Genomic DNA, 21,255 nt, shown 5'->3' with positions numbered 1-21,255 from the left:
AACTGTAGATACAGTATCACATTTTTAATGCACATTATCAGCTGAAATATTAAAACAGAATCATAAACATAACAAATATCATCTTACCCTGAGGAGTCTTCACAAGATGTCAGATTTTTGTCATGGGGTCTTTCAGTCTTCTGTGGGGGGGTCTCCGGGTAAGAGGTGTTTGAGGAGTGCGAGGACACTGACTCGTTGCTGCCTAGAGATGTCTCATCAAGTGCTGGGCTGACACTTTCACTTTCCACAGACACTTCACACACAGATGGGAAAAGCTCAGGTTAGACACCAATAAGAGTATCACATTGCAAGGCTAAACTAAGGCTCAACCCAATGAATTCCCTATTGTTGGGTCATTACATGTGAAATCAGACACTTTGGGGTCCGATTGACAGATTTTAATGAGATTTTAAATCTTGTGGTGTCCTTTTTTTAGGGACAAGCCATAGTAATAGCAATAGCAATAGGATTTGTATAGCACTATACATAACTCATTCAATGTGCTCATGAGAAAAGAAAGAGATGAGAGAAGGACAATATTACAGAAAGTAGAAAGTGTTATGGAGAGTAGATAACTGATTTTGACCAAAGACAGATGAAAACTAGGCCTATGCAGTCGCCTCCGACTGGTAAGGTATATCCCCGAAATGTGACGCTTCCAGTCCCCCATTATTCTTACCACTCCTATTCACCTATTTATAAACTTACATATTAAATGCAAACTATAAAAGAAATATATTTAATATCTATACATAGATCAGTGCCATGCATAGGTTTAAAACCAAAGGACTATTGTGAAAACAAAGCTCAACAAAGTGTTGGCCTCCAAAAATCGAATCAGTTCATAAACCTGCCCTAGAGCAGTGGTTCCCAACCTTTTTCTTAAGGGACCCATGTTTTTACTATTGTAAGCTTTGGTGACCCAACCATGCGAGCGCCCGCACGAGACGGAGTCACAAGATGCCCTCCGTTTCCTGCGAAAACTTATTTTAGTTATTTTATTCCTCAATTTGTCTTCGGTCAAATATAGAATAAATGTTTAATGTAGCACTTACAATTTGTTGCGTCTATGCATTTATTAGTTAAATGCTTTGTCTTTTATTCAACATGGGCTATATATATTTAAAACGAAACCCCTCAAAATCAAGAGGGCTCCGCGACCCCCTGTGGATCTTTGGCGACCCATAAGGGGGGTCCCGACCCATAGGTTGGGAACGACTGCACTAGAGCATCAACACAACGAATCTGGGACAAATCCATCTATCCGGTAGGAAGGTATGAGCCAAACAAAAATTCGGCCATCTTGAATTCAGCCATTTTGAACGTTTTGGCCTCCAAAATCTATCAGTTCATAAACCTACCCTAGAGCCTTATCAATCACACGGAATCTTGGACAAATCCATCCATCCGGCCAGAAGTTATGGGCTAAACAAAAAATCGGTCATCTTGAACTCTGAAAGTGTTGGCCTCCAAAATCTAATCAGTTCATGTACCTACCCTTGAGCATGAACACGCCGAATGTGGGGAAAATCCATCCATCTGGTCAAAAGTTATCGCGTTAACACGAAAGACCTAACGCGGCGGGTATTGCAATAGTTAACTCTACAGGTAATAAAAGCATGGATTAATTTCTCCAAATCCTGCTTAGGTTTAAAAAATCATCTTAACTAATGTTCATATGTGAAAAAAGCTGATTTAGTCATGTTTTTGATGTGAGCATTGAAACTGAGATTACTGGTGTAATTACGACAGTAGCACATGATATTGCATAGCTGTTACACCCTTTATTCCATTGTCTCTACCTATTGAGATAAACTGTGTTATTACTGAAAAACAATAAAAACCTAACAAGGACCCACCACAAACTCAATCCAACCTGTGCAGAATCAGCTTATCGTAAGACTAGTACATTGGTCTACTTTCTACTCAGATAAGTTACCCGTGTTGGAAGAAAACCGTGTTTCTTTTTTTTTACTTTTACTTTTACTTTGTCCACCACTGATAATAACCAGGCCAACGTAATAAAAAAATACTTTTCAGATGTAACCACCATGAGGACATCCACCTTCCCCCTGGATCCCATACCATCTGTTCTCGTCAAAGCCTGCGTCACCCCCACTGGCTCCACTCATCACAGACACCATCAACAAAGTCTCCTCACAACTTACACACGCAGCCATCACTCCTCTCCTTAAAAAACTTGGCATCTACCCAAATGACCAAACTTCAGATCCATCTCAAAATTACTGGAAAGAGCTGTCGCAACACAACTTAATCATCATCTCCTCACCAACGACCTAAATGAAACATTCCAATCCAGCTTCAGAACTCAACACAGCACCAAAACAGATCTCATCAAGGTAATCAACGGTCTCCTTTCATCTGACTGGAACCCTCACCATCCTCCTCAACCTCAGTGCTGCCTTTGATACAGTCAACCATGCTATTCTCCTCAACCGTCTGAAATCCATTGGCATCACCAAGACCGTCCTCTGCTGGTTCTCTGACCTCTCTGACAGATCCCACTACATTAACCACAACAAATACTCTCCCGCCCCTATCTCACACGGAGTTCCACAAGGTTCATTCCTGGGCCATGTCCTCTTTCTCCTCTACATACTTCCACTTAGCCACGTCATCTGCTGCCATGGACTAACCAACCATTTACATACCGTGCTGCCGTGTAACACAAAAAATGATAAATAAACCTGGAAGAGCATAATATGGCCCCTTTCAGGGATGCATGGGAATATCAGAGTAACTGTCAGAGTTTGAATTTGTTTTTTTTAAAGTTCACAAAATAGTGACTACAAGTAAAAAGGTTGTAAGTTTAAGTTCACATTGCAGATAGGCCTAATGGTTTGTGAAACACATTTTAATGCCATTGGAAAAGCAAGAGAAGTGAAAAAACCCCACTAGATTCTTTAATATCATTATCGCAGTAGTCCATCATGTTATCGAATATTGATTTTTTTTCCAAATATCATGCAGCCATAGTTTACATGCGGTGCTGTTTAGTTCAGATTGGCTGTTGCATGTATTATCAAAATGTTGGGCAAATGAACTTTATTGAGGCATTTGATAGGCTCAATGCAAGCCTATCAAATTTGCCTCCTTTATGGTAAAACATTTATATTGTTTATTATTCATATCATAATTGCGATACCGCTCAACCCGAGGTGAGAATAGTATACCACAGTTACAGTTGGAGTGAAATTCAGTAAAAATCAGTGCTGTTTATTGAACTCCAATTTTCCAGCTGAGGAAAATCTCCAGACTGCACCCTGCGCTGACAAAACACTCAACTGAAAGTACTTGAGTTAAGTCAAATCTTGTACCACTGAAATGCAATTCTGTCAGCTATTCCAAACAATCTCACTTCAACTCCTCCAAAATCTTCACCAGTACAAAATCTTCCCAATAACACATCTGCTGTGTCAAGCACACTGGCTTCCAAAATCTTGAAGGATTGACTTCAAAACACTCCTCTTGAAATTGAAAGCCTTGTTCCACCATGTATTACAGATATTTTACAGAGCTACACACCATCAAGCTCTTTATGCTCATCAAATGTAGTATTACTGGTGCAACCAAAGATATTACTGACCACAATGAGAGCCAGGTCTTTCCGCTATGTGTCTCCTACATGATGGAACTCCTTTCATCTGAAATACACTCACGGGACTCAAAAGTCTCAAAAACATCTCAAAAGTACAATGGAAACCTATCTATTCAAAATTGCATATGTTGCTGTGTATGTCCTCATTTGTAAGTCTCTAAAGGTAAAGGTAAAATCTGCTAAAAGGTAAATGTAAGTGTATGTAATTCACATTTTACATCCTTAAAATCTTGAGGCATGGACGGAATCTGTTAGCTTAGAATCCGCCATTGAACTGACTGGAAAACCTAACATATCACTTGCTCCTTAAGTTCTGAGCGCGGTGAAAGCCACTTATGCTCAGCTTTGGCAACACTGATTAACGTGTGTGTGTGTGTGTGTGTGTGTGTGTGTGTGTGTGTGTGTGTGTGTGTGTGTGTGTGTGTGTGTGAGTGTGAGTGTGTGTGAGAGTGTGTGTGAGAGAGAGAGAGAGAGAGAGAGAGAGAGAGAGAGAGAGAGAGAGAGAGAGAGAGGACGGGATGGGTTGACGGGATACACCAGTAAAAAAAATTTATGAAGTGAGTTATCTCACATGAACAGATGCCTGTATAGACTATGTTTGCTCGTTCAGAACAATGTAGCAGAGTCATACCTGTCTGGATGTCAAGCACCTGTGGATTGTACACAGCAAGAGGTCTGTTCTGGCGACCTAGCTTTTTGGACTGACGGGTGGGGGCAGAGAAGGCTGCAGCTGCTGCTGCCGTACATTCACCAGGAGTATCACCAAAGATCTGGAGGGGAAAAAAGGTGTATTGAGTAAATGAGTATTGCAGTCGGAATATATTTCGATTTGGCTTTGACGTTTGGATATCCCGAGCCTTTTGTTTGCTTTTGTTTTTACCACAATGCATATTTCCTCTAACCTATTTCATCTATATCACTTTATTTCTTTACCCTACACATGATTTATCCCTACCCTCACACACATTCCCAAAATCGTTCTTTCCCCCACTTTCATTCCATTCTTCTTCTGCTCCATCTTTCTTTAGCACAGATGGATCAGAATGCAGAGAGCTGTCTGTTCACAGCATCTAGGGCTATCAACAGCATAGAGAGTCAGACAAGAAGCCAGTGTGTGTCTGTGTGTGTGTGTGTGTGTGTGTGTGTGTGTGTGTGTGTGTGTGTGTGTGTGTGTGTGTGTGTGTGTGTGTGTGTGTGTGTGTGTGTGTGTGTGTGCGCGCGCGCGTGCGAGAGAGAGAGAGAGACTGAGTGAGTGAGTGTGTGTGAGAGAGAGAGAGAGAATGAGAGAGAGAGAGAGAGAGAGAGAGAGAGAGAGAGAGAGAGAGAATGAGAGAGAGAGAGAGCCTCAACAGAAAGAGTCTGAGAAAGTTGGACAGATAGAGCAGCCACAGACTGCCAAGTCATTGCTCTGAATCTCAGACTGCACCTCTCCTCCTCAGTCTCACTGTACTGTAACAACACAGAATATTAAATCTCTGTCTACCTCGTACTTCCATCCTTACTGCTTCTATTCACAGGTCCAGGCGCCCACTGTACCAGGTTTATGAATATATGGATATCGTATACAGCTTACAGATATTGTTTTTAGTTCATTTGGATCATTTGTCTGGTAGACAGCAGATAACTGGGTCCAAATGTGAGCTATCATGCATTGGAAGTCTAGACACACTGTTATAAAAGCGATATCTGTAAACAGAGCCACCTACCTTCCTATTCAATTAGAGTGCTTTCATTCTAGGAATGTCTGAATTACCATGCAGTAAAAAGGCATTGTCAACGTTATGAAATGCAGACAGAACAGTTGGCAGATTACGAGTTAATCTGACTCATCCATGCTGCTGGTGACATTTTAGAGGATTAAAAAAGGGTTTCCTTAACATGTAATTGAAAAAAAATGCCAGTGGGACAAACTCATTTGTAAAATTAAAAAAAGACCTCACTTGTGTTGTCTCCTTCAACAAACTGTAGTATGGCATTTATATCCATGGTTAATCCAAGGCTGTTTTTTTAAGTATGAAAGACCTTCTTGGTTACCTTACAAGTGGTTTATGTTGCTGTTTGAAACAAAGTCTACAGAATACACCCCCCCCCCCCCCCACACACACACACTTTGACACATAATTTTTTTTTTATGTCAAACATGCTACAGAACACAATACACACTGGAACATCACAGTGTTCATTTTAACAGTGTCCATCCCTCTGTCACCTCTACATTCTTCAGTCAAACCTAAGGGATATAAACAAAGCCACTGTTTACCGCTGTAAATCCCTGCATGGGTTTCACCTCGGTCAAACAACTCTGATTCCATCCTGGTCTTTGACTTGAGAGCTAGACTAGTTGGAATACTCTCATTTGGTAATGACTTGGTAGGAAAACACAGAGCTCCCCCTACTGGACACTAATCCTCATAGCACATAACTTAAAGGTACACTGTGCAGGAAATGGCCAAAAAAGGTACTGCAACTATGCTGCTCATTGAAACTGGGGGTCTTTCTCAAATGCTAGGCCAGTGTCCTTCCAAGTGTATCAGCCTAATTAGTCACGCCCAGTGATTGGATACCCTTTATTAGTCATACCCAGTGATTGGATATTCTGTAGAGCTCACCAAAAAGTATCCAATCACTGGGCGTGACTAATTAGGCTGATACACTTGGAAGGACACTGGCCTTGCATTTGAGAAAGACCCTGGGTTGCCTATTGCCAAATTTGATCTTTTCATGAAAGTTCACTAAGTAATAAACTAATGTTTTCTAGTATGGCCCAAGTACAGTAATTTTTGCAGCTAAAAATGGCTATTTCTGGAAATTCAAAATGGCGGACCATGGAGAAGATCCCCCTTTTCACGTATGAAAAGTGCAATTTTTCCAGTCATAATGAATACTTAGAATTTGATGGTGGTGGTAAGTATTCATGAAAAATTTAACATTAGTGAATGGGTAGCATGAACTCTGAAAATAAACAACTAAAAATCTTACACAATGTACCTTTAAAACAAGAGTTGCACTGATATTAAAAAAAATGTCCTCACCTTTTCATGCTGCTCAATGAGGATCTCCACAACAATGTTTTGAAATTTAAGATCCATGATGGCAGCCACAGTTTCCTCCTGTGGGCGCATGAGTGTAGGGCCAAAGACCACACCGAGATTTGCCACGGTCATCAGGTTCTGTTTACTGTGAGCTGCAACACTAGAAAAACAGGCAAGATAAGACGAGGAAAAGTCAAGAGAGCAGCTGAGACACCGGGCATCAGTTAAGAGATCAGCAGGGTATAAATGAGTGAAAGGGTTTGAATGACCTGAGTCCTGGAACATGAATGTACAGAGAACTTGAAATATAACGTTCTCCTGGCAACCTCAGAAGACAGACTTGTTATCAGATTGCCAGATGGAAAAGCGTGATTCATCACTCCAGAGTCCAATGGTGGCGTGCTCTACACCACTGCACTGCACAACGCTTTGCATTATACATGTTGATGGATAGCTTGGATGTAGCTGCTGGGTCATGGAAACCCATTCCATGAAGCTCTCTGCATACTGTCCTTGGGCTAATCTGAGGGTCACATGAAGTTTGGCCATTGCAAAAAGTTGGTGACCTCTTTGCACTTTGCGCCACGAACCATAAATTCAACTTCCAAAACCTGTGTCCGCTTACACATATGACCGCCATATTGGATTAAAGTAAACATTTTACACAGGCTTTTTATTTTTTAAGCTTATTACCAGAAAACCCATCTTAGACAGACCAAGCCTGACACACGAAATGACTTACAGTATATTGTCTGTCAGCCTGTCAGAGACAATTGAAGACTGAAAACAGGCATTGGCTTTATGTTATTGCTATAACCATTTCTGGTCTCTGTGATTAGCACATTCAAAGCTGTATCGTCCTTAGGTGCTTTATTTAGATTTTTTCTAATTAGTTTCATAAGCAAGTTTTGATTAGTGTACTCTCTTCTGCATTTTCTTCTGCATTCCCGCTCACATATTCCATTACTTTCTCCAGCTCACCCTCTCCCACACACTCTCACATACTCTCTTGCTCTCAAAGATGGAGCTGACTTTATCTGAAGGCTACCCCACGTCACCCAGCAACAGCACGCCCCCTCAGCGACAGATGTCCATGGGGAGGACAGAGAGGTTACAAAACAGGAAGCTCAGTTTCCTTCAGTCAGTCAACCAGTCCGTGTCTCTCTGCCTCTGCATCTGTGCATCATCCCTGCATTCACATCTTCCTCCGTGCATCTCTCTCCTTTGCATCGACTGTCTGTCTGTCACAGTGGACAGCTTGCAGCCTACCTCCTCCTTCCAGGGATTGATGCAGCCTCCCAAATGGCCTGAATGTATATAACCTCTCTATTTTCTGAGATTAGATGGGGTAAATACTTCTAACCAACATCACAAGGGTTTACATCTACCCGTGTTAACTGTACTGTGCTGCACTGTAATAACTTACTAGGACCAAATTGGTTTTAGACATACAGCTTTCTTCCTGAGGCTGGGGTGGAGATTTTAAGTGTTATCATCTATTATATTGTTTGCAACATTTAACTGGCGCATGTTCAGTATTGTCAAATGAGAGGTGTTAAGTTTGATTAAATTTGCACATTGCTTTTGGGAAGGCATTTGTTAGCCTGGTTCTCACCGACGGTGCGTGTGTGTGTAGCTCCAGAGCCCCCTGGTGGAACGGAGCTACACACACTACCGTCTGGTAACGCTGCCATTAACATGCTCTTCTCGAGTACAAAATAAACTGAGCATTTATTGCTTAAATATCAACGGCAGCTCGCATTGATGAGTCACAGGACAGATTATAGACTATATTGAGTCTTTTTTGGAGGATTTTGTTGATGGTGAGTTGCAATAAATGCACCATTTATTTTCTGACTCGAGAAGAGCATGTTAACGGCAGTGCTACCAGACGGTAGTTTGTGTACACACATGCACCATCGGTAAGAACCAGGCTAGGCATTTGTAGCATCATAGTGCAATTCAATCCTTTGATAAATCTCTATGGGTTAGTTTTTGACCCATAAGTTAGTTAATACATTTTATTTGTATTGCCTTTCAAGGTACCCAAGGACAATTTATAGTACAGGATGTTAAAATAGTAGCATGTTAAAACAGCGGTAAGATAAGTAGTAAAACTGTGGAAATAAAACAAGCCAAACAGTAGAAAGAACAAAAGTCATCAATGCAAGTTAAAAAGTGTAACAGCAAATAAAAGTCAGCAGTACATGTAAAAGGTATAGCATTATGACATAGAAATAAAACCAGTGGCAGATAAAACTCAATAAAAAAAATAATTACTATATACTTAATTTGATTAAATGTTGTGAAGGGAAAGTAAAGCAGAAAATGTGAGATTGCAGCATGGATTTGAAGGAGGAGAGGGAACTGCATTGGCGCGGTGGAAGCGGGAGTTTGTTCCAGAGTTTAGGGCCAGCACAGAAATACATAAAATGCCGTTTGTAAGGACGTGATGACGGATAAAAAGGAAAAAAATAAAGACTGGGACAACCGTGCAGTAGAACTTTAACAGCTGTATGATGGTACTCACGTTGATAGGTGCTTCATCAGTAGTCCCAGTACCAGTTTATTCTTCTCTGGCAGTTTGTGCACCAAACAGTGGATGGCCTGCAGACGGGCCTCTGGGCTACCAGACTCTAAGACAAGGTAAGCACAGACAAAGGCAATCTCTTGGATTAGATCATGATTGTACCTTTAGCCGTGAATTTTGACACCGTATGGACTCGAAAGTATAAATAAGGCCTACACATTTATCCCAACTGCCAAAGGTATCCTTGAACGGGCCTAAATCATTTTGGTTTAGTGAATAAAGTCAATGTCATCTGGACCAAAGGCATTTATTACATTTAGCATGCTCTTTTATCCAAAGTGACTCACAAAGGGGACATGGACATAGGAAATACAGAGTGTGAGGGAAGTACGGTCAGAGTAAAGTAGTAAACAAGTAGTAGAGCTAAACAAAGTGTGGTAAAAGAAAACTTGTGAGGGACATACAAAGCATGCAAGTAGGACACAGTTAATGCGCTGGATTATACAGATTTACGGATGAGTAGAGTTAGTTTTGGTATGCAGCAGCACTCTCGGAAGAGATAAATCTTCACAACTTTCATGGATTTTGAGAGGGATGACCATACTCTTTTAGCACGCATCTTATTTCACCACTGAGGGACAATGACAGAAAACACATTTGGGCTGGAATTGCCTTACGGAAGTACAGTAGAGCAGGGCATCCCAAACTTTGCCATGGCATGGCCCCCCATATACCAACAGATTCCAGCCAAGCCCCCACTGATATGGGACACGCTATTTTTCACAATTCTTCTTTCAAAACACTTTCACAACTCGATGGAGTTGGTGAATCCCTAAACCCATTCAAGTATTACAAGAAGGCCAAAACATATACACATGTGAAGAAAATGATAAGACAATCCCAGTATATCCTCCATCAGCCTACCCTTTTCAAATCAGCAGCAGGCAGCACATAAACATAAAGGCTAATGCCTTGTGTACACCAAGCACGACCTACGCGATCCAGGTACAGTAGCTGAGGTGGTTGAAGACGTTTCGCCACGAATTCGCTTTATTCGCTCTGGACCCGACATTGACAAGTTTGGTTTAGCTAATCACATAACGGCTCTGGCTTGACAGCCTGGGACATTCGAGGATATGAACGTTCCAATTGTTTTTTCTTCATAGGTCATTACCATGTACGGAAGAGCATTAGGCTCAATAGGAGATACATATTTTGCAAATCTCTGAGAAAGGAACTCAGAATTTTTTAAGAAAAAAGTCAACATTTTCAAGAAATAAAGTCAAAAGTTTTGAGAAAAAAGTTGAAAATTTAAAAGTCGAAACTTTCGAAAAATAAAGTCGAAAGTTTTGAGATGCAAAGTCAAAAGTTTTGACATACAAAGTCGAAAATTTCGAGAGAAAAAAAGTCAGAAATATGAAGAAGGCGGTCCTCCATGGAAGTGACTTTCACTGGCGGTGGACTCATGGCTGAGACCAGTGAGAGTGGCTGGGACTGGGAGGAGTGAAGTCAAGTCAATAATAATAATAACAATAATAATAATAATACTTTCGTTTTATATAGCGCCTTTCAAAACACCCAAGGTCGCTTCACAGGGTAGGCTATCGTGTAGCTAAGAGTGTGTGTGCGCGTCAGTGCGTGAGCGCAAGCAAAGTTCTTCCTGCTCTTCCCTAATAAAATCTCTGGTGCAAGTGAATGTGCTTGTGGAACGTAGCCATAAGCCTCCAGGAGGAAGAGATGTGAGAGATGTTGCTTAAACATGGCCAGTGAAGGGGTAGCCTATTCTGGATGTGGTTGGGCAGATTGTTCCAAGAGCAGCAACATGAAGTCAAGTCAAGTCACACATTCACATGACCCACACTCTTCTTGACGGTTCGGCAGGACACCGGGGATCCATGGCTGCAGATGCTATAGTTTATGCTGCATGATGTGATATTCAGGTAGTATGTGTCGAGAGGGGGTGCGGTTGCTAACAGGTGTTGTCTGGTTGAACTCAGCGAAGCTCACATTCAAGGGCTAGTTCTAAATATAGCTGCAAGCAGCAATGCGGGGCCAAGCAGTAAACTTGGCAAAGTTGCCACGGCAACAGAAGGAACTGTAGCGCCCCCTTTGGCCCAAATCTCGCCAATGTTGGGGTGCATTCCTTGGAGGGGAAAATGGGGAGAGAGACGGGGAGGGTCCGCAAAGGACCTGGGCTGGGAATCAAACCCGGGTCAGCCGCATGATAGACGAGTGCCCTACCGGTTGGCCACGGCAGGGCCTGTGCTGCCCTTGATTTATATTGAGTAACACATTTCCATTCCCTCTCAAATTAGTCTATAAAATATCAGCAAGTAATTTCTATACTTGAGAGGCTTGCTTTTTGGACAGCAATTATAATCCTCTGTGATCATTCTATTTAGTAAATTGTTTATATGACATACAATATTATGGAAAAGAATCAGGAGGAGCCTACTGAAAATAGATATGGTCTTTGAAATCCTAAACATAAGAATCCTATAGGCTGCAATGTAAATGTTGGCCAGTCTTTAGAGAGACTGGTCTGAGGAATTTGGTGTACATAGAAGTAACGTGTGTGTGTGTGTGTGTGTGTGTGTGTGTGTGTGTGTGTGTGTGTGTGTGTGTGTGTGTGTGTGTGTGTGTGTGTGTGTGTGTGTGTGTGTGTGTGAGAGAGAGACAGAGGAACCGAGAGAACAACAATGGTCTCTCTCTCCCTCTCTCTCTCTCTCTCTCTCTCTCTCTCTCTCTTCTCTCTCTCTCTCTCTCTCTCTTCTCTCTCTCTCTCTCTCTCTCTCTCTCTCTCTCTCTCTCTCTCCCCCTCCCTCCCTCCCTCCCTCCCTCCTTCTCTCTCTCTCTCTCTCCCTCCCTCCTTCCCTCTCTCTCCCTCTCCCCCTCCCTCTGTCTGTGTGTGTGGGGTGGGGGGTGGGGGGGTATGTGCAGGGGCTGGGGCAGTGGGGCTTTGGTTGACACTAGAGCAATAGCAGAACTACGCACACACCTAAGCTCTCGTCTCTTGTGTGTCCAGAGGCCCCCCGCTGAGAATGGTGTCAGTGAACGTGCGCAGGTGCCGTTGGCAAAGGGGACAGAGAGATGAGAAAAATCCCTCCATTCTTTCCACAATTTTGAATGGCTGCTGTGAGCTGATAGTTTTTTCAATCGTTACGAAAATCCATACCTGAGTGCAACATAGTGTGAAGATGACCTGTGTACAAATATTTTGAAAAATGGGAGTACGGTTCAAAAGATACAGGCAAAAATGTAGCTAAACATTTGACCTGCTGGTGGCGCTACAGAGTTTGAGCTGGGGATTTGATTTTTTTTGTGGTGGGTCATGGGACAGACTTCTGTGTGTGTAAAGAATCCTAGCCTAATTCGACGAACGGTTACTGAGATATGACCTCACTTCCTGTTTTGCCACTTTTACGACAATTTTGATTGGCTGTCACGGCTAAACGATAAAAGATATCCAATATTCCTTGAGACCCCATGTGTAGCTCAGTCCAGAGATACTATGTACCAAGTTTCGGGTGAATTGATCAAAAAGTGCAAAATTTTACAAAATTCAAAATTGCGGGAAAACTATACACGCAGGGTACAATATCATCACTAGTTCTCGGATTTGTCCTGGGCCAAGGATTCCAGGGATACCAAATTTTTGAAAATTAGACCAGCGGTTCAAAAGTTACAAGCAGAAATGTACCTGCAACTTTGACCTGCTGGTGGCGCTAGAGCGTTGGGGCTGGGGACCTATAAATTGCTGCGGGTAATGTTGATGTTGCCTCGAATATGTGTGCCAATTTTCACAACTTTCCTACGTACGGTTCTATGGGCTGCCATAGACTTGCAGAGGGAGAAGAATTTTGACTGGAGTCAATGAGGGAACTAATACACTAGGGGCCTTCGCCAGCTTCGCTGCTTGGCCCCTAATAAGCTAACCACAAAGCATGAGCAACTAGCTACACTAGCCGAATACTTGGGGCTAAGAGCCGGACAACATCCGCGGCAACACTGTTGCATTACCAACCACAGTCCCTCTCGACACATATACCTGACTATCACATAATGTGGCATAAACTTGTACACCTGCCACAGCCATGACTCCGGTGTCCTGCTGAACCGCCGAGGACAATGCGAGACGAATGTATCTGCGTCTGCCCCACGCAATCTGACTTACTGGTCTCATTCATGTCCAATGACCGCCAGTGAATAGGCTCGTTCGTGACGAAGCAGTGCTGTTTTTGCTAAGCAGCGAGCATGCGCACTTTGCCAGTTTGATGCATTGTGGTTGGAAAATTCTAACCAGAATGCATCAAACTGGCAAAGTGCGCATGCTCGCTGCTTAGCAAAAGCAGCACTGCTTCGTCACGAACAAGCCTAATGTCACTTCCGAGGACCGCCTTCTTCATATTTCTGACTTTTTTTCACGAAATTTTCGACTTTGTATGTCAAAACGTTTGACTTTGCATCTCAAAACGTTCGACTTTATTTCTCGAAAGTTTTGACTTTTAAATGTTCAACTTTTTTCTCAAAACTTTTGACTTTATTTTTCGAAAATGTTGACTTTTTTCTCAAAAATTCCGAGTTCCTTTCTCAGAGATTTGCAAAATATATTTCTCCTATTGAGCCTAATGCTCCGCCGTAACCATGAGATTAGCTTGACTTCAAACTTTAAAATTCGCTCTGGTCGCTCATTTCTCTTTGCTCGTGGCGAATTTGCTCTGGTAGCTTTATTTGCCTTCCCTCCATAGAGAAATAATGCCTTCCGTCACACAGGTAGCGTAGGTCGCGCTTGGTGTACACAAGGCTTACGGCTACCATACAGTAGTCTAGGTGTGTGAGGCAGTGCCCTACTGGGACACATAAATAGCAATAGTGGTAGTACTTTTTTGACATGGAACAGAATATTATTATGCATAACTTATGTCAATATTGTTCATCTTATATTTTGGTTTATTTTAGGGTATATTCATTACCTGCCGTGGCCCCCTGGCATCCCCTTGCGGCCCCCACAGGGGTCCCCATCCCCCACTTTGAAAACCACCGTAGAACCAAGTAGAGTGCAACACAAACCTTAGTTTAGCCTTCAGACTGCACTACAGACATAGTACTTACTGGCAGGTATGATGAACTCCTTATACAACCCGTAAGTCATCAGAGGCTCAGGCAGACTCCTAAAACACAAGGAAGATAGCACTGGGGTGTGAAACTATGCAAAACTGAGATCAAATAGTAATAGGAACAGGAACTGATACAAAAAGTAACACCGCCAACCAGAGTGACTGAGGGCATGCACAGAGACTGGGGTAGGCATACACTCGTCTCAGATCAGAAAAGAACATAGTTCAGTATTATTCCTTGAAAATAGACTACCATTAAATATAAAACCATGTTTATGTTGCTCACAGACATCTAACTGCCTACCCAGTGTTTGGTTTCTTAAGCCAGGCTGCTGTGTATTTTATGCCATCCTGGATCCAGTGGATCCAGCTTATCCGCAAATAACGCTCATCAGGAGAGACATCAATCAAACATCTAGTCCAGGGGTGGGGAACCTATGTCTGTCTGTTTGGGTGTTTGGCCGTGTACACTGACCCCGTGGAGGGTCCAGGGTGGTCTATCTTATCCATGAAACTTTCCACACTAAAATGACAGATTCAGTTTCATTGTGTAACCCCTGTAGGCCTTAAGTGCAAGGGGAAATCCTGGTTTGTGTTCATAGTACAGCCCTTGGAGGACTAAAATTTAGAGTGCTCCTCAAATGATAACGGTTCCCCACCCCTGATCTAGTACTTAGCCTCACCCATCAATTGGGTCTAAAGTGTATCTACTGTATATCAATGCAGTAATGTCATACCTGAGGTAGAGTTTTAGGGCACTGGTGATTGTTTTCACATCCCAGTCTTCACATACAGCAAGGTCCAACTCATTACTCTTCTCGTCTAGGAAATGGTAGTAGATGGAATGACAGTAATACAGTCATTGTTAAACTTTCAAACTATTTGTATCAACATCTGAACCTAGACAACAGAATGGAAGATATTACATGGAATGATTAAATGAAAGCAGAGTAGAAGATCATGTAAGTATGCATCAACAAAATCAAAGGCTTGAACGCAACTTTCCAGTTGCCAAATATGCATCGCCTCAAGGGCGCTTCTGAGTCAACTTTGCCATCCCAGCATGGGCTACATAAGGGTAACAACAAGGTGGAACCTAAGAACGTTCATTTAATGGATGTCTTAGAGGATGTTGCCCGGCTTGCCACTCGATCATTTAGTGTTAGGGATTAAAACAATGATCATATAATCAGTTTCACTACACTGAAATTTTGTAACGTTGACTAGAGCGCTGCGCAACTGTCAGCCATAGCTATTAATCATTTGTTAAATTGTTAGCTGTTGCTACAGATACATTCTATCTAGTATTGATATGGAATGGTGCTTAAGTTTAAAGCTCTGTTGACATAACTTCTTTTGAGCCGTGCACGATGAATGTTTTTAATGCACACCTACCAACTAATCAGAAAGTAGCTTTTCATTCCAAAGAGTTGTAGCACTGCGGTAGCCATTTCCATGCTGCCTTGATTACGGTCTGCTCAACAGCATGGAAACCATGGTAAAAATGTTCACATGAGTTTGGCACCCAATATACAAAACAGGGAGGGACAAGACATACTCTTTGACAAATAGAAGTTTATCGTTCGATCAAACTTAAAACAGTTTCTTCTCAATATTTTAGATTGAAAGACTATTTTAATAGATAGAGGCTATTTTAACACAATTGGTGTGATTGGCTACTCAAAATTGTAGACATTCGTAGCCTAGTGCCCAATAAACAACTATGGACAAACATAAATCACATCTCCCCTAACAGAACATGAACAGGTTGTTATCACATTAAATATCACTAGTGCGATAGCCAGGCTTGTGCCGAGGCCCTCCTGACTTGAATAGTACAGTGTTTGTTCCCTCTGTGTTGTTGTCCATTTGTAGCATGTGTATAAGAGTGCATGTGCGTCTGTGCATGTGAATGTTGACTCCCACTCCATCTCATGCAAAACGGTTTAGGAATGGGTAATGATTCTGATCCAAACACACAAATACATGACCATTCTGCCATCTTCATCACCTCTCTCCCAATACAGAAGTGCCAAGACTAACTTCTATAGACTAACTTTATAAAGAAATGTGCACGCAGTTCAAGGGATCAAGATTCATGTTTTACGTGTTTGTGTGTGTGTGTGTGTGTGTGTGTATCACACGCACATTATTTTCCTAATTGATTCAATTTATATATACACATTTTTGCTCGCCTATGTGTGATTATGGCAAACACACAAGTCCAAAGAACAGTACAAGAGAATCACATTAAATAAATATTACATTAAATAAAAAGCATAAGTGCTAATGTCATTAAATAGACAGTTGATAGGAAATAATACAGATGAAGACCAAAGTGCAGCAAGACAGTGCTACAAAAACAGTACTGAATGGGAAAAGGATTTTTAGTGTTGCGAGACTTTGCAGGCAAGAAGGCAGGCTGGCAATCTGATTTCAAGCCCCTGGCGACACAGCCAAGTTTCCTGTCAAAGAAAGGACAGGAGAACTTGTGCCACTCTCACCTACTGATGCAAGTGACCGTCTGCATGCCAATGACTGCTGCTATACTCCAACGAAAAGACCTGACTTCCCACATTTTCCAACCGACAAAGAACCTCAAATAAACTTTGACTGAGCCCTTACCAATCATTAGGCTGAGCAACTTCTGGACTTTGGAGCTGACTCCCACCACTCTATACAAGCCCTGGTCATTGATTCCTGAGAAAAGATACAGAAAATATTAAACATATTTCAAGATATATGATTAAAAATAAATAAAGGTTGAGCTACCTTTACAGCCCTAATAATACAAGATGTATGGATTATAGATAATATGATTATACTCTTCATTGACTTTAAATTCAACAATCACAATATCACGCTTGTAAGTACTGTTATGTGTTAATAATATTGTGTTTTACACGTTATAGTCCTAATCTAACCCAACAAAATAATCTTTCCCTTTCCTTGCCTATTTCATTGGTTACGTTCTTATGTTATAGTCTAGATTGAATACAAGTTACATTTAGTGTTGTGCAAATGAACATGTTTCTGGGTGTAATTCTCATTCTTTACAAAGTAATCCGATGAATTAAAATGTGGTGCACAAGATAACTTTTACATAAAATTGGTTTTAGGTCAAATTGCTTTAAGACTAAGAAACACAACATGAAGCTAAACTAATTGAGGAAAAATGCATTATGATTGTTCAATTATGCCCCCTAGTGTTAATAAACAGAATAGACATAGATTCCAAGGCAGATGATTCTAGACCTAACTATTATACTACAGGACCACTAAAATTTGATTTCCCAGCATGCAGTGCCACTGTGAGGCCAAATACAAGAGGAGCAAGCACATGAGCCTTATTGACTATAACTCACCTCTCTTCTCAATGGCGTTAATGGAGTTCTTTACAAAGGAGAGACCAATTTCATCAAGCTGGGCATCAACTACAAAGTCAAACAGGCTTATTTGTAATTACACATACACACAGAATATTAATACATACTACACATGTTAACAGACACATTATGACTGAAATTTTTTAAATACCAAAATAGAGTCTTGTTGTAGTCTCATATATCGCCTTGGATATTGTGCTGTCTATCAAGCCCAATGCTTCTAATTCTATTCATATACCCAATTCTAAGAATACCAATTCGGCAGAAATGACGTGATGGTGGTGATGGCTGTATTGGGGCAAACTCATCTAACACCTAACTAAAGCCACCTAAAAGCCACACAAAGTTATCTTGGAGGAGAACTTGCTTCCCTCTCTGGATTGTTCTTTTTTTAAAAATAAAAAAAGTGGGACAAAGCTCCATGCCACACAGCTCGGTCAACTAAGGTGTGGATGGAGGACCACCAGGCCAGCCTAACCTTTAGATCTGAACCCCATGGAAAACCTCTGTAATGTGATGAATACATCAAACAAAGCTGAGCAACTTGAATTCTTGCACCAGGAGTGAAATAAAATAATCTAAGAACAATGCGAAAGACTGGTAGAGAGCATGCAGACACGCATGAAAGCTGGGATTAAAATGAAGGATATTTCACCAAATATTGATTTCTGAACTCTTCTTAGTGAAAACATTATTAGTATGTTGTTTATAGTGAATATGATCATACTTTCCTTGCATTGCTTATGGTGTAAAATATTGTATCTTTTGTGTTATTTTGACGATTTTGACCATATTCAGCAAATAAACACGGTAAATTACAATATTTTTCTTTGAAATTTGGAGGAAATGTTGTCAGTAGGTTTATAGAATGAAACAAATGTTAATTAGAACCACACTATTATACTTGAAGAAAAATCCCCTAGAGGGCGTGCGATCACTGTAGCTTCACTGAGAGTCAACAGAGAAATGTGATGGTGCATTCTATAGGCTACTTACTTCCTCTTTCTTTTGAATATGTTGTTCCCAGATAATGAACCTTAAAGGAAAAAAAACAACAAAAACAAAACAAAACAACACGCATTACATATACAAGCATTCTGAGGGAATTTTGACCACAAAAAGAAGAATTTTTTCCCATATTCAAAATACATCAACATCTGAGAAGGTACAGTACAACCAAAAAAAACATTTTTCCTTAAGTTGTACCTTCCCAGATATGGATTTATTTTTAACATGGGAAAGCAATGTCTGAAGTGAAAAAAATATTACACACTGATTCTGCTCCCAGTTTTATTACACATTGAAATCTGTGCTGTCTTTGTCAGGTCAGGTGTGAGTGTGTCTGTGACCGTGAAAGTCCTTGAAGTCCAAGCAATCAGAGAAGAGGGGGTCATTTGTCATTAGTAAAATTTGAGAAAGTGCAAGTGACTCACAGGTTCTTTTCCTCCCATTGCATGCATCCAAAACTTGTGGTCATCTTCTGACAGTGCCTGCACAGTTAACAGCGTCCCAGGCCTGAAAAGGAAATACAGATAAGAGTTAATCAAAGATCAGTCTGCCCTAGCAAGAGTAACTCGGGGGGCGGGACTTTGCCAAAAATGAATTCCATGGCTATGTCGAGAGTGGAAAAGCAACAAAAGACAAAAACAGTTAGTTGAACTGACATCTTCGGCATGTCCTAACGGTGTTAAACCTTGCACTACACATCGTTGCACCATTGGAAAGTCACCCTCCTATTGGAGAGGAGTGGTGGAGTGGTGCGGGAGTTGTGCTTAGGGCTGTCACAATATTCAGTAAGTCAATATATTGCACAATACCTTTTTACAAGCATGATAACTTGTTTGGCCACGGTAAGTTATATTTGCGTGCTTCTTTGTTTTCCTCGTCACTCTCTCTCTCTACTCAAGAGACTGAATACCAATAGGCGCATTTCACTCAGCGTAATGACGCCCAAATCCATCCATTCATCCATCCATCCATCCATCCATCCATCCATCCATCTATCTAAAGCGAAAGCGAAAAAGTGAAAGCCCATTGGGAAACTCCAACTCCCATTAGCACCCCCTGCCACGACGCTTTCAAAATTAGAAAGGGTATGTTCGCATTTGTATTGCATTTTTATTCCATTATCATTATATTGTTTGAAAATGACTACGAGAACGTCAATATTATCGTTCATCGCAATAATGTCTTGGCCAATTTATCGTCCAGCAAAATTTGTTATAGTATAACAGCCCTAATTGTGCATGGAACAGACAAACATACATGAGGAGTTAACAGACATTCTTTGAATTATTCCATAGATTCTAACTGTGCCAAATGCATTATATCCCATTCACACCACCCCAGTTCTGGCTGCAGATACAGGTGTATGCATGCTCATACCAGCAGGTTAAGGGACAGCTTCTATCCACAGGCCATAAGGATGCTTATGTGCTGTGAGACGCCATAAAAGCAATGTCACAGGCCTCTATTCATATGTTTACCTGCCTTTTATTAGTATAAGACATTTTTCTACTTTTTTTCTTTTGGGGACTTTTTGGAGTGCAAACCTTTTCATTATTACCCCTGAATGAGATTTATGAGCATATGACTGTCTCTTGTATAAATGTGAACATATAAAACCTTGTCCTAGGTTGTACTAAGGATTCTTTACAAAGACATATAATTTTCATCATACAGCTCAATGATTAAGAAAGGGAGAGAAGCTTACCGATCTGTTATTTCTAGATCTAAGCAGAATCGACGGTCAAGTGTGTCTGTGGTTTTGCGAAGGCAGGATTTAAGCATCACTGATTCCGTTTCACCCTATGAAAAGATACGTGGAAGTATACAACAATTTAAAATTCATCGTTCAAGTCTACAAAGAATGCTGTGATAACATGCGAAAAACAATATGCTCTACTCACTGTCTTGCCTCCGGATTTGTGGTCAAAGGTGATCATGTGCAGAATCTTTTGCTCTTTGACAAATGTGCAATAGCGCTTTACCCAGCTGGAGCCAAAAGGCGGGGGACCTTATTCAAAGAAAGCACACTTTTCACAAGTACACCAGAATACCTTGTTCAGCACAGAAAATAGCAAAACAGATATACAAATAAGTCAGACAGTATATCAATCCTCAAGTCCTGAACCCAGTAAACATTGGTGAAATGTTAGATTCATGTTAGGTTGATGGCTGATATATCATATACATAATGTAATTCAGCTTTTTTGTGTAATTACAGTAAAAGCATGATGAATGACTCAATGTTAAGGATGAGGATCGTAAATATATGTGCATACGTTTCTCTTGAACGTAGAGATAGCCTTCGCTGCTGATGGCACTGGTCTGCCGATGTTCCTGAGGAGTGTCTTTAGTTCTCTTCATCAGCTCATACACTTCTGAGCGGGTGGCCTCAAAACGGCTTCTCGTCTACACAAGTGCACATACACAGACAGACAAGTAGGCAGACATCCAGAAAGACAGACAAACAGAGAGAGGGGGGAGGGGTTCATTTACAAGTGAATCAGAAGATTTTTTAAACCTTTTTCAGCCTCTGAACTTAACAATATGTTGGATAAAAACTGAA

At 41.2% G+C, this 21,255-nt stretch overlaps 1 protein-coding gene across 2 annotated transcripts in view; it reads right to left on the bottom strand.

Annotated features, from left to right (window-relative positions):
* Positions 1 to 21,255, bottom strand: part of arhgap10 (Rho GTPase activating protein 10) — a 47,656-nt gene that overhangs the window by 7,493 nt on the left and 18,908 nt on the right. For both annotated transcript variants that reach the window (XM_063218221.1, XM_063218222.1), the window contains 13 exons: positions 20,969 to 21,098; positions 20,594 to 20,700; positions 20,398 to 20,492; positions 19,118 to 19,199; positions 18,681 to 18,720; positions 17,664 to 17,732; positions 16,924 to 16,998; positions 15,036 to 15,120; positions 14,294 to 14,352; positions 9,182 to 9,287; positions 6,652 to 6,811; positions 4,251 to 4,389; positions 88 to 253 (listed from right to left, as the gene is read on the bottom strand). In XM_063218221.1, the coding sequence (XP_063074291.1) occupies positions 88 to 253; positions 4,251 to 4,389; positions 6,652 to 6,811; positions 9,182 to 9,287; positions 14,294 to 14,352; positions 15,036 to 15,120; positions 16,924 to 16,998; positions 17,664 to 17,732; positions 18,681 to 18,720; positions 19,118 to 19,199; positions 20,398 to 20,492; positions 20,594 to 20,700; positions 20,969 to 21,098 (1,313 nt within the window). The remainder of the gene's footprint in view (positions 1 to 87; positions 254 to 4,250; positions 4,390 to 6,651; positions 6,812 to 9,181; positions 9,288 to 14,293; positions 14,353 to 15,035; positions 15,121 to 16,923; positions 16,999 to 17,663; positions 17,733 to 18,680; positions 18,721 to 19,117; positions 19,200 to 20,397; positions 20,493 to 20,593; positions 20,701 to 20,968; positions 21,099 to 21,255) is intronic.

The sequence above is a fragment of the Engraulis encrasicolus genome, chromosome 16 (genome assembly GCF_034702125.1).
Source record: "Engraulis encrasicolus isolate BLACKSEA-1 chromosome 16, IST_EnEncr_1.0, whole genome shotgun sequence".
NCBI lineage: Eukaryota > Metazoa > Chordata > Actinopteri > Clupeiformes > Engraulidae > Engraulis > Engraulis encrasicolus.
The sequence above is the reverse complement of the archived record's forward strand: the minus strand, read 5'-3'. Positions and strand labels throughout refer to the sequence as shown.